The 27,052-nt window shown below is 30.1% G+C and overlaps 2 protein-coding genes and 1 long non-coding RNA gene across 4 annotated transcripts; 1 reads left to right on the top strand and 2 right to left on the bottom strand.

Moving 5' to 3' along the window:
• The first annotated feature begins 232 nt into the window (after positions 1 to 232).
• On the top strand, positions 233 to 7,393 carry LOC107932948 (protein tesmin/TSO1-like CXC 5). Its single transcript, XM_041096959.1, has 8 exons — positions 233 to 939; positions 2,567 to 2,671; positions 3,782 to 3,959; positions 4,622 to 4,981; positions 5,145 to 5,248; positions 5,325 to 5,419; positions 5,971 to 6,390; positions 6,672 to 7,393. The coding sequence occupies exons 1-8, from the start codon at positions 638 to 640 to the stop codon at positions 6,971 to 6,973; spliced, it is 1,866 nt and encodes a 621-aa protein (XP_040952893.1). The 5' UTR covers positions 233 to 637; the 3' UTR covers positions 6,974 to 7,393.
• A 1,298-nt stretch (positions 7,394 to 8,691) lies between these two features.
• Positions 8,692 to 20,241, bottom strand: LOC107932954 (peroxisomal fatty acid beta-oxidation multifunctional protein AIM1). Of its 2 annotated transcripts, XM_016865080.2 has the most exons (18): positions 19,947 to 20,241; positions 19,781 to 19,852; positions 19,587 to 19,649; positions 19,409 to 19,465; positions 17,999 to 18,066; positions 17,212 to 17,293; positions 17,051 to 17,106; positions 16,284 to 16,586; positions 14,848 to 14,934; positions 14,526 to 14,700; positions 13,958 to 14,079; positions 13,478 to 13,641; positions 12,636 to 12,890; positions 11,492 to 11,613; positions 11,244 to 11,365; positions 10,201 to 10,349; positions 9,387 to 9,525; positions 8,692 to 8,899 (listed from the first exon to the last, which is right to left on the bottom strand). In XM_016865080.2, the coding sequence occupies exons 1-18, from the start codon at positions 20,038 to 20,040 to the stop codon at positions 8,855 to 8,857; spliced, it is 2,175 nt and encodes a 724-aa protein (XP_016720569.2). In that variant the 5' UTR covers positions 20,041 to 20,241; the 3' UTR covers positions 8,692 to 8,854. The 2 variants fall into 2 exon arrangements, with proteins under 2 accessions (XP_016720569.2, XP_040952892.1); XM_041096958.1 differs by lacking the exons at positions 19,409 to 19,465; positions 19,587 to 19,649; positions 19,781 to 19,852; positions 19,947 to 20,241 and adding an exon at positions 19,337 to 19,407.
• Positions 20,242 to 23,946: 3,705 nt separating this feature from the next.
• On the bottom strand, positions 23,947 to 25,203 carry LOC107932981 (uncharacterized). The gene is made up of 2 exons (XR_001693534.2): positions 25,138 to 25,203; positions 23,947 to 24,361 (listed from the first exon to the last, which is right to left on the bottom strand). It is a non-coding gene; the product is annotated as an uncharacterized lncRNA (long non-coding RNA).
• Between the last annotated feature and the right edge of the window lie 1,849 nt (positions 25,204 to 27,052).

Here is a 27,052-nt window from a genome sequence, read left to right as displayed (position 1 = left end):
ATGTATTCCAATATCTATATGTGCTGTTTTAATCCACACGACACCGCTTTTGTGAAAACTTCAGAGAGTTTAATATAAACAGATCCAACGTTCAGCAACACTCCATACTAAACACCTATGAATTTTACCCGTCCGATCAAATCTTTCAACATCAACCTTCAGATTTCAAGCTCAACCGAATCTAACCGTCCAATAGACACAAAAAAAAGGAAAAAAGAAAAATTGAAATTTCAAAACTTAGCAAGAGAGAGGGAGGAGAGAACCCAAAGGAAAAAGAGAAGAAGAAACAGCAAAAAAAAAAATCCTTTCATACTTTGGTTTTTTTTTTGAAAAATCAGTGCTTTAAAAACCCTAACTTTAATAATTCTACTTGTAGTGTGTTGTTTAGTTTCTGCATCTCTCTATGCATCGATCGGATACTAAATCTTCTACATTTTTTGGTACTTATTGGTGGAAATCTCGAACTTGTGGTGAAGTCGAGGGTTATTTTAGTGATTTGAGGGTTCTAAGATTGTAGATTGGGATTTGAACCTAAAAGTGTGTGAATTTGAGTTGATTTTAAGGTAATTTGTGAGATCATTTATTTATTTGGTGGAATTTTTGAGTTGTGGCTGTGTGGTGAATTTTTTGAAATTGGATGGGGAAAGAAGAAGGAGGAGGTGAAATCCCGCCAAAAATGGTGCAATCTGATACGGCGGATTTTCCTTCTAAGAAGCTAGCGAGGCAGCTCGATTTCACGGCCGGTTTTGGCGGGGTTTCTTCTGGAAGTGTTAATTTGCCGGAGCACCCGCAATCTACACAAAGGATAGGTGTGGCTTCGCCTTCGGCTGCAGTTACTGTGCAACAGCAACAGATAAAGCCGCCGACGGTGGAGGCGGCGGCTGTCCCTGTTGTCGCCGCGCAACATCCTCCTCTTACTACTGCTTCGACCAGAGTTGTGTAAGCTTTTCTAATTAAAAAAGTTTGTGATTTTCTTTTAGTTTATTATAATTATTATGGTGTTTGCACTTTGGATTAATTTTTGTTTTAATAAAATTTAACTCAGTTTTTCTTTTCCTTTTTGAGAGTGGTGTACATAGTGAACATTCCCTGTCCTGATTGAAAATTTATTTTTATATGCTTCAAAATTAACTCTATAATTTCAATTATGTTTACATCAAATTCTGATAAATTCTGTGTTTTTTTTTCTCCGTAAGAAATGCATTTTTAGGAAAGTTACTAATTTTTGCTTTAGCAGAGAGTTGGGTTTCTCTTGGGAAGTGATCACTTGGAAGTTAACCATTCAAATTATTATTTTTTCTTCAATTCTTTTATACTAAACATTGCTTTTTAATGAAGGTAAATTGATTTGTTGAGAATTTGGGTTTCTCTAAGCTTTACCTTTCACCTTATATAGCTTCTCTAGAGGGTTTCTTTTGATAGGGTGCGAAAATTATGCTAACTAGTAAGATAGAATGTTGTGAGAGATTGCTGAATGGAAGAACGAAGTGGAATTTGAAGAACAAGTGCAATGGCAAATGGTGATAACTAAGGAAATAAGTGCCTTGGGAAGATGAAAAAGTGTGGTGGTTAGAATAATTTAGAGAGAAAGATGCATTCTGAATTCCAAGAGTGGGAAGTTATTAGGATGCCACGTATACAAAGCGTGTGTTGATGGGAAAGGGAAGTTTCAAAGAGTATCACGAGAGACTTCTAGGCTGTAGGGAGTAAAGTTTGATAACAAAAGAATGCTCTTGTGCAACATTAGTTCAAACTGAAATGAAAAGCACTTGTGTTCCAAGAAAAGGTTAAAAAGGAGGCAGGAGGCTTCTTAACAATCTCCGTATTCGAGCTTCAGTGGCACTCTTAGAAAATCCTGATGCCGAAGTAAACCCAAAAATCCTGCCACTTATTCGGGGGTTAGATCCACGCTGCAGAACTTTTATATGTTGCTACCCTACTAGGGAATGAAAAGTTGCTATGTTGGAAGAGTAGAATGCTAGATCACCAAAGCTTTGTAGCACTAGAGGAGCAAAACTCTTGGAGCACTAGAGCTCTAGATTGTTGGAGCACTGAAGTGCTGGAGCAGTGAAGCATTGGAGTTAAAACACTGGAGCTCTGGAGGATTGGATTGCTACTGTTGAGGAGCGCTGCCACCAAAAAGTGTCATTGTTAGGGAGCATTGCTGCCTGGACTTTCTCTCTAATCAAGTTTTGCGTGCATGACATGTTAACAACAAAAAACAAGTATCAACAGCTTCTTAGGCTATTTACTCATTGTTTCCCATTGTTTCTGTCTAAAATCTAGTTTAGTGGTAAGATGTTTCCATTGTCTTCCTTGGACATAACCATATTGGTCATTTCCCCCCTTCATATGTTAAATGCAATGGAACTTGTCTTATTCTCTTTCAATTTTTCTTTTTGTTGTTGCATTTATGGAAAATATTCTTTGAATAGCAGAAGTTAATGGTTCAACGAATAGCAGAATTACTTTAAAATATGTCATTTTTTGAAAATTTTTTAAATATGGAAGCTAGTTACCTGTTCTCTAGCCTTAACTCTTTTTCTTTATTTCTTGCTTGCTTCAGAAAACCGGAATCCCCCAAAGCTAAACCAAGACCAAATGAACTAAAAGATGGCACTCCAAAGAAGCAGAAGCAATGTAATTGTAAACATTCTCGGTGTCTGAAACTGTAAGTACATCAACTTATGTGCTCTTTTGTCTTGAATGAGTTCTTCCATGATTCAGTGCTGCTCAATTCTCAATGTGTTATTAATAGCTGTTATTACTTTTTTTACTTGTTGGCTTGTAACATGTTTCTTACAAACTCATCTATGCTGGGCTCTTTCCCTATAGATAGGGTCTGGTTGTCCTTTTAACAGTTGTTGTTACTATTTAGCTTGGTGGCTAGTAACATGTTTCTTACGAACTTGTCAACACTGGGGTTTTAAAGGAAGTAAATGTCAAATGAATTTGGAGATTGTTAAGAGCAATGTACTTGCAAAGTTGAGTTTGATAAGAGTGGGAAACTTTTTCCTATATATAGGGTAGCATTTCCTATTTGGTGTAGTGCTATATTTATATATGTTTTATTGGAAAGAATAGTAGAAGTAATCAGCAACAATCCTGTAAATACACTTTTCTATATTTTTTTAACAATATCAATTAATGAATAGTTCTTAGAAATATGTCTCAGAACATTAATTTTTGTATCATTAGGCCCAAACTGAATCCAGTCTCTCCATTTTCCAAGCTGATAGTGGTACTTTCTAGCTAAAAGTTTGTTAGCATTTTCCGAACCTTTATCCACATTTAGCCTTTTAGGTTGGTTGGATTGGACAACAACAGCCTCAAAATGCAATTAGTGCAAGGTGTAGAAATATTTCATTCTGTACTAATTAGTAATGGCTGAAACATGAAGCCTTCAGTTTTAAAAAATGCACTTCATTCTACATCCAATTTTGCCTAGACCCTTTGCATCCTTCAACAACTGCAACTTCTTTTACAAAACTTGAGCTAACCTTTCTTTCTACGTGTTTTTTCCCTCTTTACCGTACGCATCTAAATCAATTTTGTAGCTTAGAAGTGTGCATGAGAGAAGATTTTATACCTTAGGATTATGTCTTTTATATGCAGCATCTAGGCATCTTGCCTAGGGATTTTAGATAAACACCGTGCTGCTAGTTTTTTAGACATTCATTCTTGTGTGTGATTTTTTTAAAATCATCTCTGTATGTGAACGATAATCAATCTGTTTGATGGTATAAGATATAGAAACTTAATTATGCAATGCCTTGATCAGGTACTGTGAGTGCTTTGCATCTGGCACATATTGTGATGGGTGCAACTGTGTTAATTGTTATAACAATGTTGATAATGAAGCTGCTAGACGAGATGCTATTGAAGCGACTTTGGAGCGTAATCCAAATGCATTCAGACCAAAAATTGCTAGCAGCCCACATGGTGCACGGGATAGCAGGGTATGCTGGCTGAACTTTTTTTTTTCATTTAATTTCACATTTTACCTTACAGATTTTGCACAGAAAATTTTAGCTCATTTTTATCATGGAGATATCAATATTCATACAGCTCCATTAAAATGTCTAGCTAGGGTCACATGTTTTGTTTCCTTTACTCATTGATGGGCCTGTTGGAATATACAGAACCTTTTAAAATTACATTCTTCTATTGAAATGTATGACTAAGCCTTGATTTTAGCACATAGTTGATGTCTTTTTTCTTTGTTTTTTTCTGAACCCTATCTGTTAGACTCTTGCAAAGGAAAAAGATTCTCTTCACTACTTAAAAGGTAGTGGAAACTTTATCCAAGGTTGAGTGATGCGTTTCAACTAAATTTAAGCTTAACATTAATTCAAATTGTTTTCCTTTTTATTTTTTCTAATTTTAAATCATAAAATGTCAGCAATAGATTTAGTTGGAAGTGTATTATTCACCCTTGGATAAAGTAGTGGAAACTTCCACCACTTTTTAAGTATTGAAGATTCCCTCTTGAAAAATTATGTTAGGGGGAAAGGGCCTAGGCTTAGTATTTGATGTATAAAATTCTAATAGCATGAATGTCTTTTGATAAAGCTTGCTGCAATTGGCATTCTCAAAGTAATTAGTTTTGAATTATTTTTAGGAAGAGGCTGGGGAAGTTTTAATGTTGGCAAAGCACAACAAAGGATGCCATTGTAAGAAATCTGGGTGCCTTAAAAAGTACTGTGAGTGTTTCCAAGCTAACATTCTTTGCTCCGAAAACTGCAAATGCATGGACTGCAAAAATTTTGAAGGAAGTGAAGAGAGACAGGCTCTATTTCACGGTGACCATGCCAACAATATGGCATATATTCAACAGGCAGCAAATGCTGCCATAACTGGAGCTATTGGGTCCTCTGGTTATGCATCCACTCCAGTGTCTAAGAAGAGAAAAGTTCAGGACCTGTTCTTTGGGTCAACTGCCAAGGATCCATCTGTTCACCGGCTTGGAAACTTTCCACAGGTAAAGCTTCTTATCTATGCATATTTATTGATAATTGTCTTTGGAGAAACTGTGTCGGCTAATTCTTCTCTTGTTACAATAAAAGCTTCACACTATTACTTTTAGTTATGCTCTCAGAACTTACATTTGCTACTTCTTTTTTTTTTTTTAACTTGTTAATCAGCCTCATCATATCAGAGCTTCTGCACCCGCCTCCTCCCTGTCTTCTGTACCAGCTTCTCGTGCTGGTACAACTGCTGCAGTAGGCCCTTCGAAATTCACATATAGGTAAATAGAGAGTTTTGATCAAAAGATATTTGTAAATCTGATTGTTCAGGAAACTAAGTTATGCATTTTGGTGAAGGTCTCTGTTAGCAGACATCATTCAGAAGCAGGACTTGAAGGAGCTTTGCTCTGTTTTGGTAGTCCTATCTGGAGAAGTTGCCAAGACACTTTCAGGTAAACGGAAGCCATTCAGATAACTGGTCAAAGTTGTAGTGTCTAATTCTGTCGTGTTTTAGTGATTGATTTACGTGTTTGCATGTGGTAGCAAACAGTGCAAGTATCATCATGTATGATGATAAACTTATACTTGCTTTGTTGTTGTGTTCATATCAAGCTGTTCATCGAAACTAATTTATATTGAATCTTCTGCTTGTACTTGTTAAAGAAAGATTAATGGTTCTACTTTTTTTTTCTTCCCGATTATAAAGAAATGGTACGACTTTTCTTCCACATGAATGCATAATTTCAGCATTTAAAGGTAGACCTTTGTCCACAAATACTGTTTTAAATATCGGTATTAATGTTGTTACCATAAATATTCTTCTACTTTAGATCGTTCTTGTCCTAGTGAATAATTGTTGGGCACTTGATGCCAATAAAAGAATCTGTTGTGCATCCGTTGTTGGATTTTCATTTTTAGCAATTAACTTTTTAGTCAATCTGAGTAGGCTAATGGATTTGCCACAACTCCACCTAATTGGTCTTCAAATTCTGTATGCATTCAGATCAGAGAATTTTGACCGATAAACGGGCAGAAGATCATGCAGAAACTTCCATTGCTCCATCCACTCAAGACAGGCTGCAAAACCAGAAGGATTCTGATGCTGAGAAAACCACGGCTGATGATTGTTCAAGTGCTAACCAGGCTGATAAAGCTGGCCCTGAAGAATCCAGCTCGGATGGTGCTGATATGCCAAAGGGAAGACCTATGTCTCCAGGAACTTTGGCATTAATGTGTGACGAACAAGATACAATGTTCATGGCCTCTGCTTCTCCTAATAGGATCATGGGCCATGGTTGCAGCACATCTTCACAATTGCCTTATGAACAGGGCATGACCGAGATCTATGCAGAGCAGGAAAGAATTGTTTTGACGAAATTCCGAGATTGTCTCAATAGGCTTATCACTTTCGGAGAAATAAAGGGTAAGTTTCCCTTCTCCTTTTCTGAAAATTTAATTCATAATTAATTATATTGTGCACTTAAAAAAGGAAGAAAGACTCAAATGATGAAACCATATCTATTTTATTGGGTGAATGTACCTGAGAGGTCCCTCTATTATAAGGATCTCATCAATTTAGTCCCTCTACTATTAAATGAATCAATTCAGTCCCTGTACTATTAAAAATAATCAAACAAGGCCTATTTAGAATAGAGTTAACATTTACTATTGGGATTTGAAAATGCTGCTCTATTTTTCTCACAGAAACTCAATGTTCGTCATTAGCACGAACGGAGATAGGTAGTCAAAGAGTTCACCCCAGCAATGGAACCGAAACAGTCAGAACTGAGACCAGGAATCAACAAGGATCCACTACCAATGGAGTTGCAAAAAATGCAAGTCCACCGACAGTCAAGACATCTCCGATGACTGCTTCAGTGATCACCGCCAGTAACAATGATCTCCCTAGAGGTCCATCTCATCCTGAAAATGGGGATGCTAAATCAAAATCCGAGAAAACAGATGTAAAGACCATAAATGCTGCTGACAATCGACCCAAGGTATGATACCATAATTCTCTGCACTATTTCGAACCAACCATTCAACTTCCACTTTTCAACTTTGATGCAATATCAAGGTGGTTTGTGGTAGACATCATTCTTGAAACTGACCAGTGCACTAATTTAATTTCTCTCATATCGGAAAATATTTATCCGTTTTTCGTCTGATACCATGCCAACTACCCCACCGTAGCTTCCATTAATCTATTCTTATTTTTTAGCTTAAACAAAGAGGAATTTTATAATTCTTGATGGAGTTTGTAGCTTACAGTTAATATCCAAGAGAAATGCTTCTGATTATTGCTTTAATTGGTGAGTCACGGTCTTGTATTGAATGCTGTTTGCCTCAACGATTTATGTTCTTATTGTTTATATGTAATATTATTTCTTCATTGAAATGAAATTTTTTTCACGCTCTTTCTTGCACATTATGGCTGCATGTGCATGTGTATGGTCGTCTTGTTAATATATACACATATATATATGTGTGTATGTATGGTTCTAGCACGTATAATTGTGACCAAACAAAGCCATAGACCATGGTTATCTAAACTGAACTAGACCTGTTGAACCGGGAATCGACTGAGGTACCAGTCTTGAGAAAGATTCTTAAATCAGTTGAGTCACGGACCAGTACGAATCAATTGAATCGGGGATTTTTTTTTGTTTGTTTATGATTTATTTAATTAAACTGTCTGAACTAGTTGGCAAGTAAACTAGTGGTTTGATTAGTTTAACTACCAGTTCGGTTCTAAGAACATTGAATAGACCTAGGGTATGAAAGATTTATACCTAAAACTTGTGGACTTGGAATAGCTATTAATGCATTTATATCGTATTGGGATAGTAAACTAACTTAGTTTGCCAGATGGAATTTATTTCTGTTGAATTATACAGTAGCATACTACTGGTTTAGAGTTAAATTTTGGCATAATGTTAAATTTAGTCCTCAACATTCAACATTTGTATCTTTTGTCAGATTAATTATTATTAATTAACTAAATTTGGCTCTCAATCTTTTAAAATAAGTTAAATTATTTTTTAAGAGAAATGCTAAAGCATTTTTAAAGATGTTGGCGTGGCAATTTGCATGGTAGTTCACGTGTATTTTGTATAGACATGATACTATTTGATTTATCCATGTGAACAAATAATTTAAAAATTATAAAAAGAAATATTCATAAATAAAAATTTCATAAATTTTTTTAAAAAAATAACATGAAGGACATGAAAATTGCTTTGTGGGATGTTTTAGTTGGTAATGAGAAAATATTGATGGTGTGGTAATCTTTTTGAAATGTTGATAGTCAAATTTTATATTTTTAAAAAGTTGAGATCTGTTAGAAAAAAAAGGGTTAAGTTGACAAAAAAATTGTAAACATTAAGAGTTAAATTTGATATTATATCTTAAAATATAAGCAATTCATGACAAAAAAAATAAGGATTAAATTGACAAAAAAAATATAAACATTGAGAGTTAAATTTGATATTATATCTTAAAACGGATAGAGTATATTGTGTTGTTGATGAGAAAATATTGTTTTGAAAAATATATCTTTTTAAGGTTTGTCTCTCAACTGATAAAAGTTCATGACATTAAAAAGCAGCATTTGTGGGTCAAAATTTTGACCTAGTAAACGAGGATCGTTGTCATTTGGACTAAGCTACTTTCTTATTTCTAGATAATGACCCTTTTTTTCATATATTAATCAAATTCTTATTGCTTTTGTAGTAAATAATTTTTTATTATTAAACATCAAAATTGCAAAATTACAAAGACTCTCTTGCCTTTTACAAATTGACCCCCTAAAGCTCCAACGGCACCAGTCGGAGCATCGTCAATCGCACGGGGCTTACCCCGGCCTATTGCTTTATTATTTATTAGCCTCAAAGCCTCGACTTTGATGATGGAGATGAAGTTGCTGCTGCACTCTGCAAATAAACAAAAGGTAAGCACCTCATAATCTCATCTCTTATTATTATTTTTTTTAATATTTAATATTTGTTTTATGTTTTATATTTATGGTTTCGCATACACATAAACGTGTAATAAGGTTTTTAATTACCTATAAATAGAGAACTATGTCTAACCACGACCATAAATAAAAACAAATCCATATTAACATTAAAAAAACTAAATATATATAATTAAAAAAAAAGACAAATTGCATTTTTTTTAAGATTAGTTGCAGAATTAAAAACATTACAAAATATTAACCATTTTAAAATATAAAAAATGTTTGATAATGATGTTTATAATAATAAAAACGATCTTTTATAAATTTTTAACTTTGACTTGATAATTTTAATTACAATATATGTGGGATCTAATTTCGCCCTTTATGAGACCTAAGTTACATTGGGCAGAGAGGAAAATAGAAAGAAATAAAAAATAAAAAAAAAGGGATAAGGTTGTTACCAATGGGATGCCTTTAATGGCTCTTTCTTCCAAATACTTTGATGGTTTATAGAAGCTACCGTACGCCTCTGACCATTCTTTAAGACTTTTATATACGTGATTTGCTCCAACCGTATCTGCCCAAAACACTATTCCACCACTGCCAAAAACCACATCATAATCCATGTTAGTGAAGGGACTACTCCTAAACGATATGTATGTTAACATACAAGAACTGTACAACTGTACATAATGCACCCGTATTTTATCAAGAACCGGTTATGGGTTCCAATTATATCGAGAGAAGTTTGCAAAATGTTGTCAATTGATAATCGATAGATTATCAACACGTTTATAATTGTTTTGAAAGTGGTTATCTCTCCGTGTTCATACTCAATTTTAATCCTAAATTTTATCCATAAGACACCTTTGGTTTTCACAGCTAATAGGAATGTCAAGAGCCACAAGCGGTCCTAACTCTACCCCAAAAAAGCTACGAAGTAGGAGTGTCTTTCACCTGTCATGAAAACCGAAGTGATGTTTCACTAATTTCTCTATGGTAGAGTTGGGACAAAAAACCCTCATTGAGACTATTCTGAACGTTATGAACAAACAATGTTATTTAAATTTCTCTCAACAAAATCGAGAATCTTTAACAAATTTAAGGCACAAGTTGAACCTATACTAATTATACTCGTCCAAATAATTATGCAAGTAAATATTTAAAATAATTATCTTTGTAATGACATTATGAAATCACCAAATTAGCTGCCTGTAAGTAAAATTAAAATTAAATAAACTTTGTCCCTCCCACGACCCAAAAAGAGAAACATACCGGTGAGATGGGAAGCTCATTCCAAGAACAGATGTAGTATCAAGGTCTGATGCTCGAACCACTACTTCTTCATCCAGAACTCGACATGCCTCATTAACTACTGGGAACAGCACCATCTCTAGGATTTCTTTATCAGAAATTGTTATAGGCTGTCAAAACAAAAACAATTCATTTGCTATTTTTGTATACAAAGGCCTAATAGAAAAGGTGTTGGCTTCTATTGTCTTTGTCTTTCATAGCTTTGTTAACATTAACCCATCCTGAATCAGATTGAATTTGGATCTGATAAATTTAGATTGGATTAATTTGAACTTTTAAATTTTTGGGTTAATTCGGTTCGGGTTAATTTCGAGTTTAGGTTATTTTGAATTTTGGTCATTTTGAGTTTTGGTCACTTCAAATTAAGTTATTTTGGGTTTAGGTCTATTTTAAGTTTGGTTAGGGGTGTAAATGAGACACTAGTGGTCACAAGTCATAAGCTACTTAAGTTCGACTTGAAAAAAAACTCAAACTCAATTTAATAATTATTGAGTTCAGCTTGAGCTTGAGCAACTTGAACTACTGGTCAAACTGAATTCAAGTTTAGTAATACTGAGCTTGAATGACTCGAAAACTTATCAATGTTTTTAATAAATATTTTATATTATTAGATTATGTTATTGCCCTTAATATATTATCAAGCTGAGTTCAAACTCGAGCTTGAATACATATGAGCTTAATCAAGTTAATGCTTGAGTACAAAAATTGATAAATAGCTTAATCGAGCTCACGTTTGATAGCTCAATTATATCTTGAGCTGCACTCAAACTTAAAAATAAATGTTCGATCAAACTCGAGCCATATATAGAGCTCCAAATTTCAAGCCGAGCTCAACCTTGCCAGTATTCAGGCTCAATTCAACTCGATTACACCCTCAGGTCAATCTAGGTTTAAGTCAGTTGGATTAAGTTTAGAAACTTTTTATTATCAAATTTGAATTGTGTTGATAGAATGAAGGATATACTATAGAAGTATAAAATGATTTTAAAGGCAAGTATAGCTACCTTTCCGGCAGGCATAAGCTTGGTTTGCCGTCGACACTCCTCAATAATAGGTAATATAGAAGGATCAGGTTTTGGCTTGCTTCCTTTCTCATAAATATAGTATCCTTTCCCATTGATTTTCCCTGCAAATAACCCAAGAAGTTCATAAAATGCTTCAATAGCTAAGGAGCATCCATTGAAAACACTAACAAACGAGAAAGAAGAATGTCATAGGAATAGTATAAACTATAAATACAGTTTTTCTTTACCATTTCGTCCATTTTTCATGAAAAGCTCAATCAATGGAGACATGAATACTCGATCTGGAAATGCCTTTGCAAATTCTTTCCAAACTGCTAAGAAAACTCCGTAACCAGATACATCTTGAAGCCTGCAAGTATTGCAAAAGAGAAGCATTACTTATCAAAAACGTGTCGTTTTATATCATAACCCAAGCAGTTGGTTTTCTATGTTTATAACCTAATAAATTATGTTATTTTTTAAACTAAATCAATAGTAATACATAGTATTATAGTGTAAATATTTAAAAAATGTTAAGATGTTGTATATAAATTTTTATTAAATAAAAAATTTATATTATTATTAAACTTTAAATTAAAAATAATATAAATATTTAAGAAAATTCAAAAAAAAATAATATGAGCGGATCTAAAATGAATTTGTGTTAGCCATTACAAATATAACTAAACTTGAGTAAAATTTTAGACTAGTATTTTAAGTCGGGTCGAACTTGAAGCAAGTATAAAGTGTGTTCATATTATTCTTAAACTCAACCCGAACTCAGACTGGCTCATAAACACCTCTATATCAAACTGTAAATATATAATTCAGAATTATCAAAGTGGGCTTTTACAAATTCAAATCCTAATCCCCACACATAAAGAGCACCCTAAAGAACAAATATCAAATAAATTCGCATACAAATGGGTGCACTCTTGTAAAACAGATACCAAATCAATTGGTATTCAAAGAAGACAACTTCGATTTGTATCTTACGATTAATGTTTTTAGAACCGAATTGATAGTTGAATTAGTTAAGTCATCAGTTCATCGACCTGACCGATTCAATTAAAAGTTAAAAAAAAAACTAATTTTTAGTTTGTTCAACTGGCCCGCATCGATTTTTAGTCTAACTAATTCAAAACCATTTCTCAAACCGATACCCTAACCAATATACCAATATCCTGGTCTAACCAGTCCAATCCAATTATCATTGCTTACCATCGACCTGGAAGCCGGCCGGGTCGGGTGATATATTTTCTACTCAGCCATTAATGACATCTAGATAGTGATAAGAATCGTATCACTAATTAATGTGTGCATTTTGGGGTTAATGGTTATGCAGAGATCATATATACTCAATTCATGAAAATGGGAAAGAAAGAAGATTACTGGAAAGGACCCATAGGAAGGCCAAAGTTGGTGATCACCCCTTCGATTCTGAACAAGTCGACACCTAAATTGACCAATAAATGTGCACCTTGCGTGTAGGGGAAGAATGTCCGGTTGACCGCAAAACCGGTGCAGTTACCGACCACGACGGGAACTTTGTTTATCACTTTCCCAATTGTCATAAGATCAAGAATAACTTGCGGGGAAGTTTTTTGTGTTCTTACAATCTCCAAAAGAGGCATCACATGTGCAGGGCTGCATATGAGAGACCCAAATCAAATTAAGTTGCTTTAACTTACAAACTATTGTGCAATTCGACCAACTCATTATATTAAATGGTTTTTTTTTGTCAATTTAGCTATTTTTTAATTAAATTAATTATTAATCTTTAAAAAAAGTCAAATCACTTTTTTTAGCATAGATTCTAATTAAAACATTGATTATTTTAATGATGTTGGTGTGACAAACTATGTAGTAGTTAATATTCTTCATATCGACATGATATTATTTGTCTTATATGTTATATCAACAAATAATTTTAAAAATATAAAAAAATTTAAAAAATTAACATAAAATACACGTGAATTGTCATGTGAGTTGCGGTATAAAGAAAATAATTTTTTAGTTAATATTTTCATTATAAAAACAACAATTCAACTCTTTTTAAAATATTAATAATTAAATTTGGTTTTTTTTAAAAAGAAAGTTAAAGAACAAATTTAGTTTTAAAAAATAGAGGTCAAATTATAAAAAAAAATACAAAAATTAAATGTATACTTTGAAAGATAGTTGACTAATCCAATAAAATATTATTAAAAGAAAGGAAAATAAAAGTTGATGACCTGAAAAAATGAGCTCCTATAACACGATCTTGTGGGTTTAACTTGTCTGCAATTAAATTGAGGTCAATAGTGGATGTGTTTGTGGCCAAAATACAGTGAGGAGGGCATGCTTTCTCTATCTCACTAAATATTTTTTGCTTTAAACCAACATTTTCAATCACAGCCTGCAAACACAGCAACAACATTAGAGATATTTCAGTGCAAATCCTCCACACAGAAACAACATTCTCAAAATTTTTGAATTTTTTCAATTAAGTATTTCAAAAAACTTCAAAATTTTAATTTGACTAATCCAATTTTTTCTTTGTGTAATTTTTCATTAAACCTTCAAAATATTTTAGAGTTTTAATTAAACCTGCGTTTAGTTTAAAATTCTCACTGAATCCCTTAAATTTTTTAAAATTTTTAATTAAATCCCAAAATTTAATATCAAGATTCGTTATTAATTATAAATGTTATAAATTTCGTAACATAGCTCACCTCTATGACCATATCTACATCTTTAAATTCAGAGTAATCTAATACTCCTTTAAGGATTGAGAGAGCTTTGTCCGCTTTATCCTTTGTTAATTTTCCTCTTGTAACTAAACCTCCAACATTTGCTGCCATTAAAAAAAAACTATTACATATTAGTGGAGTAAGCGAGTTTGGGTTGATATTATTTGTTTTTAGAGTACAATAAAATAATAATTTAAAAAAAGATGATATTTGGCATCATCTTAGATCGTTTATGAAATTTTTTTATACCTCATTGACAGTGGACAAAATAATTTTTAGTATTACATTTCTATAATATGTAAATACTTTTGGGTCAGTATTGAATTTTTATTTCACAAGTGACTTCAAAATTTTACCATTTGTCTCTTTTTTTTAAATATTTTACTATATTTTTGTAGAAAACTCTTCACCCTACTTGTAGAATCTAAAAACTCTACTGACAATGTATCAAATAAAATCTCATCTCAAAATATTCACTTATTTATATTTAAAAACATGTAATTTCATTGGCTATTGAAAGAGCAAGGATAAACTAATAATAAATAATCACCTTGAATCCTCTTTATTCCCTTAAGGAGATAATCAGAGTTGAGTTCCTTGAGAAGGACACATATATTGCTGACAATAAGAGCCGTGGCTATCCCACAACCCATTAGGCCTCCACCAATAACACCAACTTTCTTTATTTGCCTGGGTTTTAGACCAACATCAGTAACCTTTGGCACCTGCAAAAGTACAATTTTCTTAGAGAAATATTTAAGATAAAAGATCCCAATTGGTCAACATCTACTTCAAAGTTTGAATAATTACTGTTTGGAACAATTAAAATTAGAATAAAAAAGGAGCAAAGAATAGCAGGTATAAGCAATTACCTTTGAAGTAGCACGCTGGGCAAAGAACAGATGAACAAGGCCTTTTGAAATGTCTGAAAGGACTATCTCCCTAAAAACTTTGTCCTCCTGTATACATAAAATCCTTATGTATCTTTAGGTGCAACTGAGTAGAGATTCTTACGAGGCTAATAGTCGCGAAATTAAAATTTACTTTTTAGGGGTTAAAATTAAAGTATAAATTTTTATGAGAGCTAAAATATAATTTTATTATTGTATTAGCTTATAATTTTACTGTTTTTATAAAGACTAAATTATAATTTTATTGTTTCGAGGAGCCAAAGTGTAAATTTACCGTATTTAAACTTAAAACTTTATAGATTTTAGAATGCTTAAAGAAAAAAATTTCTATTTTAGGAGAGCCAAGGCCTATAGGTGTTCAGGTCGGTGTAGACATGATATTAACACATTTTATGCATGCTCAAGCTTGACTTAGCTCGAAATATAAACCTAAAATTTTGTCAAAGTCTATTCGTATTTGTAAATAGCTAATCCAAGCTCATTTTTTAAAAAGAAAATTAAATATATATTTTTATTATTTTTAATTTAATATTTTTATTTATTAAAATTTTATATATAGTTATCTTAACATTTTTTAATGTTTACATTACAGTAGTAGGTTTATTTTTTATGTATTGTAAATTACATAATATATAAAAATAGCATAATAAATAACATTACAAACTTAAAAATAATTCGGACTTGAGTTTGCCTTAAATATTCAAGTCCAAGCTTAATTCATATTTTAAATAAACCTAAATTTTTTACGAATTCACTTTTTAAACTTAATATTTTTTTTTCTAAATGTTCTAAAATTTCGAATAAATCTTTGAATTTAAACTAATAACTAATATTTGAATAGGCCAAGTGTCTACTACCCACCGCGTGGCCTCAAAACATTATCACATATGAGATTAAATGCAAGGGATCCTAAACCCCTCCATACCTCGAAAGTTAGAAGGGAGGGGAAGGGATTGCATTTCCTATTCAATGTAAACGGCATAAGCATTTATTATTCATGGAATACAAGATGGTCTCAATTTGGTAAAAGTATTATGGAGTTTTTTGTATTAAAGGTTAAATTATATTTTAGTTTTTACTAAAAAGTAAATAAATTAGTTTCTATACGTTATACCAAAGAACAAATCGATCATTTTGTTAAAAATTTTATCTGTTTCTACTATTAAAAATTGGTCCATATATGTCGACATAAGATACACGCAATACCAAGGTTTAATTATCTACTTATTCTGTCACCCATGCTAGTTTTCAATAATAGAAATAGATGAAAATTTTAACTGAAAAGACTAATTTGCTCTTTGATTTAATTTACAATGACTAATTTATTTATTTATTAATAAAGGGAACAAAAAAAATGTAATCTAAGTCCTTTTACCGACTCAAATTACAAAAATTACCTTTAAAAGTCCTTTATATCCTCCATGGAGAATCCCTTCCTCAATTACATCTAGGCATGCTTGATGCAGAGATGAATTTGGGGCAGTCCTTTTGGCTTGATGTCTAGCAAATCTTAACACCTCTTGTGCTTCAGATAGGGATCCAATCTTGTCTGTCCTTTGAAGGGATTTCACCCATGGTTTACGTCTCTCTGCAATGTCTAAAGCACATTTGCGAGAAACTTTGAGCAACTCTTCTGAAGGAGCAATAGTATCAATAAGACACAGTTTCTTTCCTTCTTCAGACAGGATTGGTTTCGATGACTGCAAAAACATTATACACATATGAATCAGATTTACAAAGTTTACAGCAATGAAGAATTCATTACAAGCCATTAGAAATAGGAAAAATAAGAGTGAATGTATCTAAAGTCTGTTTAATATTAAATTGATCAATTTAATCTTAATACTGTTAAAAAAAATCAAATAATATTAAATTAAAATAGAGTTAACATTTAATATTTAAAAAATATCATTTATTGTTTAACAAGGTTAATATGTTTAAAGTTTTTATAGTTCTACTTAGAGTTGAATTTTAATTGAAAATATAATTTTTAAGACTTTTTTATAATACAAAATATTAATTTTATTACGATTTGAGACTTATTTAATTTTTTTTAAATAATAAAAGTACTAATTTAGTTCAATTCCTCCCAAATACTTTAACTAAAAACTCAGTCAACATGCCAATAAAATTCTGGAAAAGCATAGCAGACAGGGAGTATTACCATCAACATTTCAATAGCCTTTGATAGCCCAACAAGCCTTGGAAGACGTTGTGTGCCTTTTGAAAAGTCATAGTATATAACAAGTCAGTCGAAGCTTGTAAAGTATAAATCGTGTTATCGGTCCAACCTCAAAAGACGTTCTAATATAATAGTGGCTATACCTCCAAGCCCAGGAATCAGTCCAAGCGACAATTCAGGCAAGGCAAGTTGAGCTTTAGGAGTAGCAATACGTGCATGGCAACCCTGCATGTGAAAAAGAAAAATTAGACACAGACTGAGCAAATTAAAATAGGGTAAACTACACTGATAGTTATCCAATTATTAATTTTGTTTTTGTTATTTATCTATTCAATTTTTTTTTGTCACCGGCCGTTAAAATTATTAACGTAAAGATAAGTTGGTAACTTTTAAAATTGATATAATAGCAAATTTAACTCTCAACGTTTATGTATTATGTCATTTTAGTTTTGATTTCAAAAAAAATTAACCATTAACATTTACACATTATTTTTTTTTTTGCAATTTTATTTTTATTGGTGACATTAACAGTTAATTTTAAAATAATGAGAAAATATGAAAATTATTATCTTGAATTTTTTAGGTTTTCCGTTTTTGGTATATTTCCAATTAAATTTAGTCGATAGATTTGTTTTTTTTCACTTTTTAGGTGAAATGATTATAAGGAAAAGTAAAATTTAAAATAAAAGAGACCAAACACTATGTATAAATGTTGATAGTGGTGACCAAAATGGATAAATTTTGAATAATTAAATGACTATTTTATAAATTCTCATAGTTAAATTACTAAATAATTTTTACTAATATTTAGATGACTATAAGTGTAATTTACTCATTAAAATATCTTGGCGGACAACGACAAAATTGTTAGCGAAAAAAGTTAATGGCAAAAAATATATTCATCAACAGAGGAAAAAAAACAAAACAAACCATCGCCAATTCTAAGCCACCTCCAAGAGCCAATCCTTTAATAGCTGCCACAATAGGCTTCTTGCAATCTGACAGGGTTTTATAACAACCACATAAGATCAACCATAAATAGTGAAAATAAATACATCAATAAGTTAAGGCTGATAATATTAATAAGTTAAGCGGATAACATTTTGATTGATTTGGATCTATTTTTAATAATTTTACGGTTACCATATTTTAGTTTTTAAAAAGCAAAGAACCGCATAAATAATAGTAAAAACAAACACACCAATAAGTTAGGTAGATAACATTTCGGTTTGGATCGGTTTTGAATAAATTTACAATTACAATGTTTTAGCTTTTAAAAAAGCAATGAACCACATAAGATGAACCATAAACAACAGTAAAAGTAAACACATCAATAAGTTAGGCGAATAACATTTCGGCTTGGATCGATTTTGAACAAATTTACGGTTACAGTATTCTAGTTTTTAAAAAAGCAAAGAGCCACATCAAATGAACCATAAACAACAGTGAAAACAAACATCAATAAGTTAGGCGGATAACATTTTAGTTTAGATCGATTTTGAATAAATTTACGGATACAATATTCTAATTTTTAAAAAAGCAAAGCGATTTCGTTCATAGGTTTTACAAAAATATTTTTTTTATATATTTCTAAGTTATTTTAATTAATTTATATATAATTTTTATAAGGTTAATATAAATTCGATACCTATATCTTATTTTAATGTTCAATTTGGTATTTGAATTTTTTTCTCAATTTGATACCTAAGTTTGGCTTTAATATTCAATTTGATCCAATAAATACTTAACATGTGTGCTCTAGTAAAAAAACAAAACATAAGTACTTAAAACAAAACAAAAATTTAGTACGAATTGAACATTGAAGTTAAATTTAGATACTTGTATGGGATAAAAAGAAACTCAAATATCAATTTGAAAAAAAAATAGATGCCAAGCTGAACAATGAAGTCAAAATTAGGTACCAATTTGAGACCAAAAGAAAACAAAAGTACCAATTTAAAAATTGAAACCAAATACAGGTACCAGTATAGTAACCCTTTTATATTATAAAAATATAAAAGGTTAACTATAAATTAAATAAAAATTAAAATTCATTTCGGTTTAAGAAATAATCTAACTCCAACACTGCATTTCGAATCAGCTTTTAATTTTCTCTAATATTGTTTGAGTTGAACCAGTTGAATTGAAATTAAATCAAGATATTAGTTCAGATAAAGACTTTAGATTAGCTAAATTAGGAATTAATACAAAACCATTCAACTGATTTATTTATTAACTTTTTAATCCTACGGATTGGATGGATCGTACCACGGTTTAAAAAGACAATGGTGTTCTCTGTCTATTCTCAGGTATACAACAAGTCAAAGGATAAGGAGAAACCTTCGATAGCAGTAAGGGCAAGATCAACGGATGCATGAGGCACCAAAGATACATCACCTGTTTAAGCACCAATGAAAATTTTCCACTTTCTCATTAAGTAAATGAAATTATAATTTAGTAAAAGAATAACAAAAAAGATAATTGCAGAAAGCCTAAACTAATCAAATTAACTTTATACCGGTTAAGTGAACTTTCTGAATAAGATTGAGATCCAAACCACCACAAAACTTTCCTCCACTGCCTTCATTAACGAAATCAAAATAAATCAATAAAAATAAGCACAAAATTTAAACATCTCGAAGCTTAAAACAAAAATTTTATCATGAGATAAATCATTCATATATAGATCCGATTGAAATGAGAAGAACTCACCGGTTAAAACAGCAGCTTTAACATCGTTTCTCCTCGAAACCTCATCAAATTTCTCCATCAATCCCGCAATTACTGCAATAATTGAAAAAATATTTCAAAATTCAAATCACTACATCAAAAAAATGAAGAAAATAAACGAAAGCGATCAAGTATGCAGAGCTTTTACTTGGAACAGCCATGGTGTTCAGGGGAGGATTGAAGATGGTGATAACCGCAACGCCGTCGTCTCCGACCTCCATCGTCACTCGTATTTGCGACATATCAATGTTTTGGCTCTTTTTTGCCTTTTTAAAAAAAAAATTTCTCCCAGACTTTCCAATGAAGATGTAATTGTAACTTCCAGTGCTATGGCTTCGCTTTATATATAGATGTTGTTGAGTGGAAAAATTTTGTAGTAATATGAGGAAAATAATATTTAAGATTGACTAAAAATTATATATTCCCAATTTCCCCACCTTTTTATAATATTATTTTCTGCGAAAGAGTCAACAAATATATTTGGTCTTTCGTAGTTGAACTTTTCGGCCGTTTGTCGTTGCCGGTCCGATCTCAGGAAAATCGTGCTGGTGTGGTTCACGAAACTACGTCGTTTTCTTTAATCAATAAGACAATAACAAATAAGGTACTCCGTACTGTCAGGACTGGACCCATTAGCTAAATGGATTTTCTTTTATAGCCTCCCTTCAAATTTTCTTTTAAAAAAAATCAATTTAATCTTTTAACTTTTGATTAAATAGAACAATTATAATTTTAACCTTTTTAAAAATTAATAATTTAATTTAAACATTTTTAATACAAGAATTTTAGCTTTGGCCCCTAATTTTTATAATTTTATCTCGTCACCAAGTAATTTTTTTTACTTTACCTTGCATACTGTATCAATTTTTAACTAATATCGATGCATATCTATTTAAACAATATGATTATTTAAGTTTAATGATACAAAGTCAATCGAACTTAATTAAAATAATATATGGTTTTAATTTTATTCAAATTCATTGGTTATGTATTGACTAAATATATTAATTCAATTAGTACGAGTGGAATGGATGAAATACACTAATCTGATCTATACAAAATAAAATTTTTATCAAAACGAAAAACATAATTTGAATTTTCAGTTTATTATATAAAAAAAAACAGGGATATAATCAATGTTGATATAGAAATTACTACAAGGGCGAATTTAAAGGGAGCAAAAGAGAGTATTGGTCCTCAAATGGAAAATGATAGAATTAAAAGTTACAATTTTATACATAAAAAATAAAAAAAAATTATTTAATCCTTTCAAAAATGATGAAATAAGTTATAAGATTATATTTTAACCTCACAAAAATTTTATAATTTAATTTTCACTCGGAACATATTTTTTGGATTCATCCCTGAATTACTGTGCTAACAACCATAATCACCCTTTGGATTTGCTCCATTATGAAACATGATGTTTCGAAGAAAAAATTTCTATGGCTTTTATTGTATGTGACTACCTTTCCAAGTTCACATTATAACTTCACTCTTATTGCTTTCACAACTATTTTAATAACAACCATGTTATCTTTTTTTTTATATAAATTTAAAAATAACATAATAAAATAATTCACCATAATATTGGCAAGTGTTTCTCAAAAGTCTAATCTCTTTTTTTTGTTTTAAGTTTGATTTTCTTCACTTATTATTTAACTTAGGTATAATTGTATAGAAGGTCATGTACTATATGTTTTTAGTGCTTTTAATCCCTCTACTATAATTTGATTATTCTAATCTCTTTAATTTTCAAAATGCGTATTTTTTAAGTTTTATTCATAAATCAGCCCCTAAAATATATTAAAATTCTCAAATTGGTCCTAAAGTTTTTTTTCAAATTAATACTTAAACTAACAATTAATTCTATCTCAATTTACTTAAAAAACCAATAAGAACGTGAAATATGGAATGCTTTTATTGGATGTTAAAAATTTAAATGCAATCTACATAGATATAAAACACATCATGCATATGCTATACCTGGAATACAATAATTTAGTTTGGAAAAAATCATGTTTTAAATATTCAAATTCAAATCATTTTGGGTACGGGTTATTTAGGTTCAAATCATTTAAGTTTGTTAGACAAATTTTTCGAATCAGGTAAATTGCAAGTTTTGCCATTGGCTTTTGATACTTGAATTTAAGTAATTTTAACTTATTTGTTTGGGTCAACTTTGAGCTTGAATAAATTCAATTTATTTTCAAGTTTGAATCATGATTTTTAAAATTGAACTGATCAAGCAATCGATTCTCGACCTGATCACTAGTTTAATTTTTAATTAAATAATTTATTAAAAATGAAAAAAATAAATAAATTATAACACTAGATTCAATAAACTCTTTATCCTAATTCAGAGCATTTTACAATCCAATCAATTTAAATTATTATTATTTTGTTCAAATCCACATACCAACCCATTTCTATTCTGACCAATCTAATCTAATTCAACAATTATGATTTATTTGCCTACGGATATTATCTTTGAACCTTGCAATCGCATTATAGGTGGACCTATAATTGTATAGTTTTCTTTTTCCTTTTGAAATGAACCAAAATCCCACTATTATTTGTTTATTGGTGCTTTAAACATTATTTTATTGGGTCATGGTCATTGTCTAGGTGTCTGCTAATGTGACTCACGAGTCAATGATACCCTTGCTTTTTGTGATGGCTTTATGACGTCTTTGAATTTCATAGGGTAAATTGTCTTGATAAATTTTAATTTTAATTTTCATACTTTTATTTTTTAATAATTTTTTTTATTTTAGTTTAATTATTAATATTATTAAATTTCTTGGTGTAATATTTTGAGATAAAAATACATATTCACTCAATAGTAATATAATTAAAAAATAACATTATAATGAATTTAAATTTAACAAAATAATCTTAACAGTGTTAAAATGTGACGCTGCTGGCAGGGTCAAGGCCACCCTAAAATGGAAAAAATATTATATTGGATCCTTTATATTTTATAAAATTATAAAAGAGCAAATGGTCAATTTATACTTTACCCCTCTAAAATGATAAAATTTTAATTTAATCCTTTGAAAATTTTAAAGATATAAGCTAATACAATAATGAAATTGCATTTTATCTCTAAAAAAATACAAAACTTAGTCCCCCCAAAAAAAAAGAAAAAGAAAAAGAAAAAATTAGTTTCTTCCTTAAATATTAACAATTTGACCTAAATTTTAAAATCTAAGAAGTATAGGTACTGAGTTACCAAAAATAAAAGTATAAAGATTAAATTTTAAATTTATAAAAAAGTACAAGGACTTATTATAAAATTTAACCAATTTCGCATAAACCAAAAAGAAAGTTGACGAAGAAACAAATCATCCACCAAAAACCTCATTTGTTGTCCCTATTATGGTTGTTGAAGACCACGTTTAACAATTCTCTTGACTTGCTTTTTAATTGACCGACTTATTTTAAGTGTAAAAAGAAAAAAAAGTAAATTTAGTAAAGGTAATCACATATTGAGTAGGGCCAAGGTCTAATTTTATAAAAAAATAAAACTTTTAAATTTGGTCTTGGCCTACGCCGATTAGTTAATTTTTTTTATGCTAACATTAATATATTTTTATAATTAAAATTGATCAGTTCCTAAAACGTAATAAGAGTGTGCGAGTTCAACATATTTTTAGAGACCACAATAAAATTACTAACTACATGGTTAAATTACCTGATCATAATATTAATAGTTTACAGAGATTTGAAGAACCTTGAGACTCAGCTCTAGTGTTGCTGTATGAAGATTTAAATGTACCGTCTTTTACTACTACTTAAAATTTTCACTGATCTGTAATTGTTATTGGTTGGCTACCCTTTATACTGAAAAAAGAATCGATGTTAAATTTTTTTACTTAAACTTAAATTAGATTAAACCAAATTAAATAAGAAGTGAGAGTTGTAAATTCAATCAAAATGAAGTCATTATATGATACAAGTGCAAGTATAGGCGTAAGTTGTAACACCCCCTAACCCCAAACCGTCGCCGGAACAGGGTTACGAGGCATTACCGGACATATCAAACAATTTACAAATAATTCTAAATAAATAACCAACATACTAAAATAATTCATAAATTGTTATAAATTTGTACTAATTGATTTCATTCTTTTTTTTTATAAAAATTTCGGCAGCATTTCGACTTATTTTTACATTAAACCCCCTGCAAAATTTCAAACATAACCAACCCAATTTCAGTATTTCAACCAAGGCATTTATATACTTAATCCTACTTGACATATAGACATAACAACTTAAGTAAATAAAATCCTATTATCATTTCTAATTAACACATAAAACTAACTAAGCCATTTCAACTTGATACCAATGCTAAAAAAAAACTTATACCATTTTTCTAATATAATCATCAAAACACATAATTTCTTACCTTACAACAAAACTATATAACATGCCAAAATAACTATTATAAATCCTATGTACATGCCACTTTCTCTTAAAGGAAGAAAACATCACCAAAATCTTTATGTCAGAGTCGGGATTGTCCTGGATGCTGAACCGATACTCTAACCCCTTTTCAACCTGCGCACGGAAACAACCGTACGCTGAGTATTTTATACTCAGTGGTATTACTATAAATTAAACTATTTAATAATAATAAAATTTCAAATATTGACCATAGTCTTTAAAAAATCACTTTAAACTAAATATAAATATTCATATATCATTCCATAAATCTTAAATTTATATATTTAAATATTTACATACTAAATCAATTCATAATTTATATCATACATTCTTTCTCATATTTTTCAATAGTGTCAAATCAACTAATCTCATTTTCAAATTTCCATTTCAATTATTTACCCTATTGACAAGGCTCGGACTCTGACAGATACGCGGATTCCACCCAAACACATCAAAATATCCAACCTAAACACACCCGAAATAATTTAAATCCTCCATAACACACCAGTATATCATAACCTCCCAAACACACCAATAAGGCATTTAATGCCTCTTCGGATAAACCGAAGCATTTAATAACATAGTCATCTTCTCGGCCGAACTACAAATCTCCTCATCACATCACAAATCCTATGGCATGCCATTTGTATCCAATCTAGTCCGATAAGTTAATAGGGTATTATTTTACTTTTCCTATTTCGAATTCATTTCCACAACAATTTCAAATATTCAATCAACACAAAACATCTATTATTTCAATTCACATATAATTCAATATACACATATTCTTACTTAATTTCAAATGTTAATACTTACCTTCCTTTAAATGTCTCATGAATACAATTTCAATATAGCATTTATTAAATAGATTAAGTTATAGTAATACAAACCCGGAATACGCGTTTACTCCTCAACGATCTTTTCTTTTCCTTTAGATGCCGATGCCTCGTTTTCCTTGTTAGCTACAAAAATAATAATTATTTTCACTATTAATTATAATCATTAAAAATAATAATAATAATTATTATTATATTAACAATAATAATAATAATAAAATTTTTATTCAATTCCTACTTATTCCCAATTTAATTCTAACTAAGCTTACTTATTTTTCTAACTTAATTTACACTCTATTTCTATTCAAATTCCTTCTAAATCCAAATTTATCTACTAATTTTTCAGCATTTTTCACTAATTTCGAATTTTCCTCAATTTAATCCCTAAAATTCAAAACTTATAGTTTAGTTCACAATCATTCTTTTTATCTATTATAACTAAAAATTCTATCAATTAAACCCCTAATTTAACAACTTGTTCAAAATGAATCATGTTCAAAAACCTATGAACTTCCATAACCTCCACTTAACTTCAACAAAATTTTGTTTTAAAGCTTTTAAAATATCAAAATGAAGAGGAAAGGGCTAAATTTAGCTTACCAATTAACTTGAAGCTTTAAATCCTTAGTTTTCCCTTTTATTTTTCTTTCCCCTTTTCTTCCCCTGTTTTCGTCTCTTTCCCTGCTTCTTTTCTAGCTATTCTGTTTCTTTTCTTCTTTGTTTCTTTCTTTCTATTATTTTATATCTTTTATTTTAACTAATAATATATTAAAAAAAATCTTTTACTTATTAATTAAGCACATATTTATTTTTATTACAAGTGTACCCATGTAATTATTACTATTACACATGTCTTCAATAATTACCATACATTTGTCATCTTTCTTTTTTTTTACTTATATAATATAATATAATATAATATAATATATAATATAATAAAATATAATATAATATAATATATAATAAAATAAAATAATATATATAAAACATAAAAATCTAAGATTTTTATCACTTTTACCGTCCCATTTCTTATTAATGGCTTAATTGCCATTTTAATCCTTTTTATTTTTTTTATTAATCTATAATTCAACTTTTACCTCTTTTTTCTTAATTTCTCTTAATTAAACTAAATTCACCCAATTAATACCTAATTAAACACACAACTAGTCTAATAAATATTTCTAATAATTATTTTCGAACTCAATTTACTAAGACGGAGGCCCGATAATGTACTTTTTCGGTGCTTGTGAATTTTGGGTCATTACATGTGTACAAATCATAAATAATATATATAATAAACTAAAATTAAAATGAAATCCCTAGATTAAAAATGAATTTATATAGAGGTTACACATGATGTTACTTAAATTTAAAATAATTTGTGAGAAAATCCCCGTAAGATATTTGTGTATGTTGAAACTCAATCCTTGATGCTCAAGATGTCAAAAATCTTTAACTTTTGCTGAAAATAAAAAAAAAGTTAAAATAATTAAATAAATAATAGCTAAAATTTTGAAAACGATAATAAATATTTAAAAAAATATATCATAAATAGTCCCCATCTTTTGTCAAATTTTAATGATAGCTACTTTAAATTGTTTTTTTTTTCAGTTTCAATACAATATTAATAGGTTTCAATCCAAGAATTTGGTGAGAATTACAAGTAAATATGGCATTGATTTTATTAGTTTTTTCTCCTTTTTAAAAAAATTATCTTGAAATTTTGATAAAATTATGAGGGACCATTTGTGATATTATATTACTTTTGACCAGAGCATAGAAACAAGCTATTATTCGGAGTTTATGGTAAACTAAAAAACGGAATAATGTCACAAATTGTCCCTCATAATTTGGATAAAAAATCATCTCAGAATTTTGGTAAAAACTTGAGGGACCATTTGTGATATTATTCCACCTTTTGTTGAACGTAACCTCCAAAGAATGGCTTGTTCCCATTCTTTGGATAAAA

The sequence above is a fragment of the Gossypium hirsutum genome, chromosome D07 (genome assembly GCF_007990345.1).
Source record: "Gossypium hirsutum isolate 1008001.06 chromosome D07, Gossypium_hirsutum_v2.1, whole genome shotgun sequence".
In the NCBI taxonomy this organism is placed as follows: Eukaryota; Viridiplantae; Streptophyta; class Magnoliopsida; order Malvales; family Malvaceae; genus Gossypium; species Gossypium hirsutum.
Note: the sequence above shows the minus strand (reverse complement) of the source record. Positions and strands in the feature narration are given on the sequence as shown.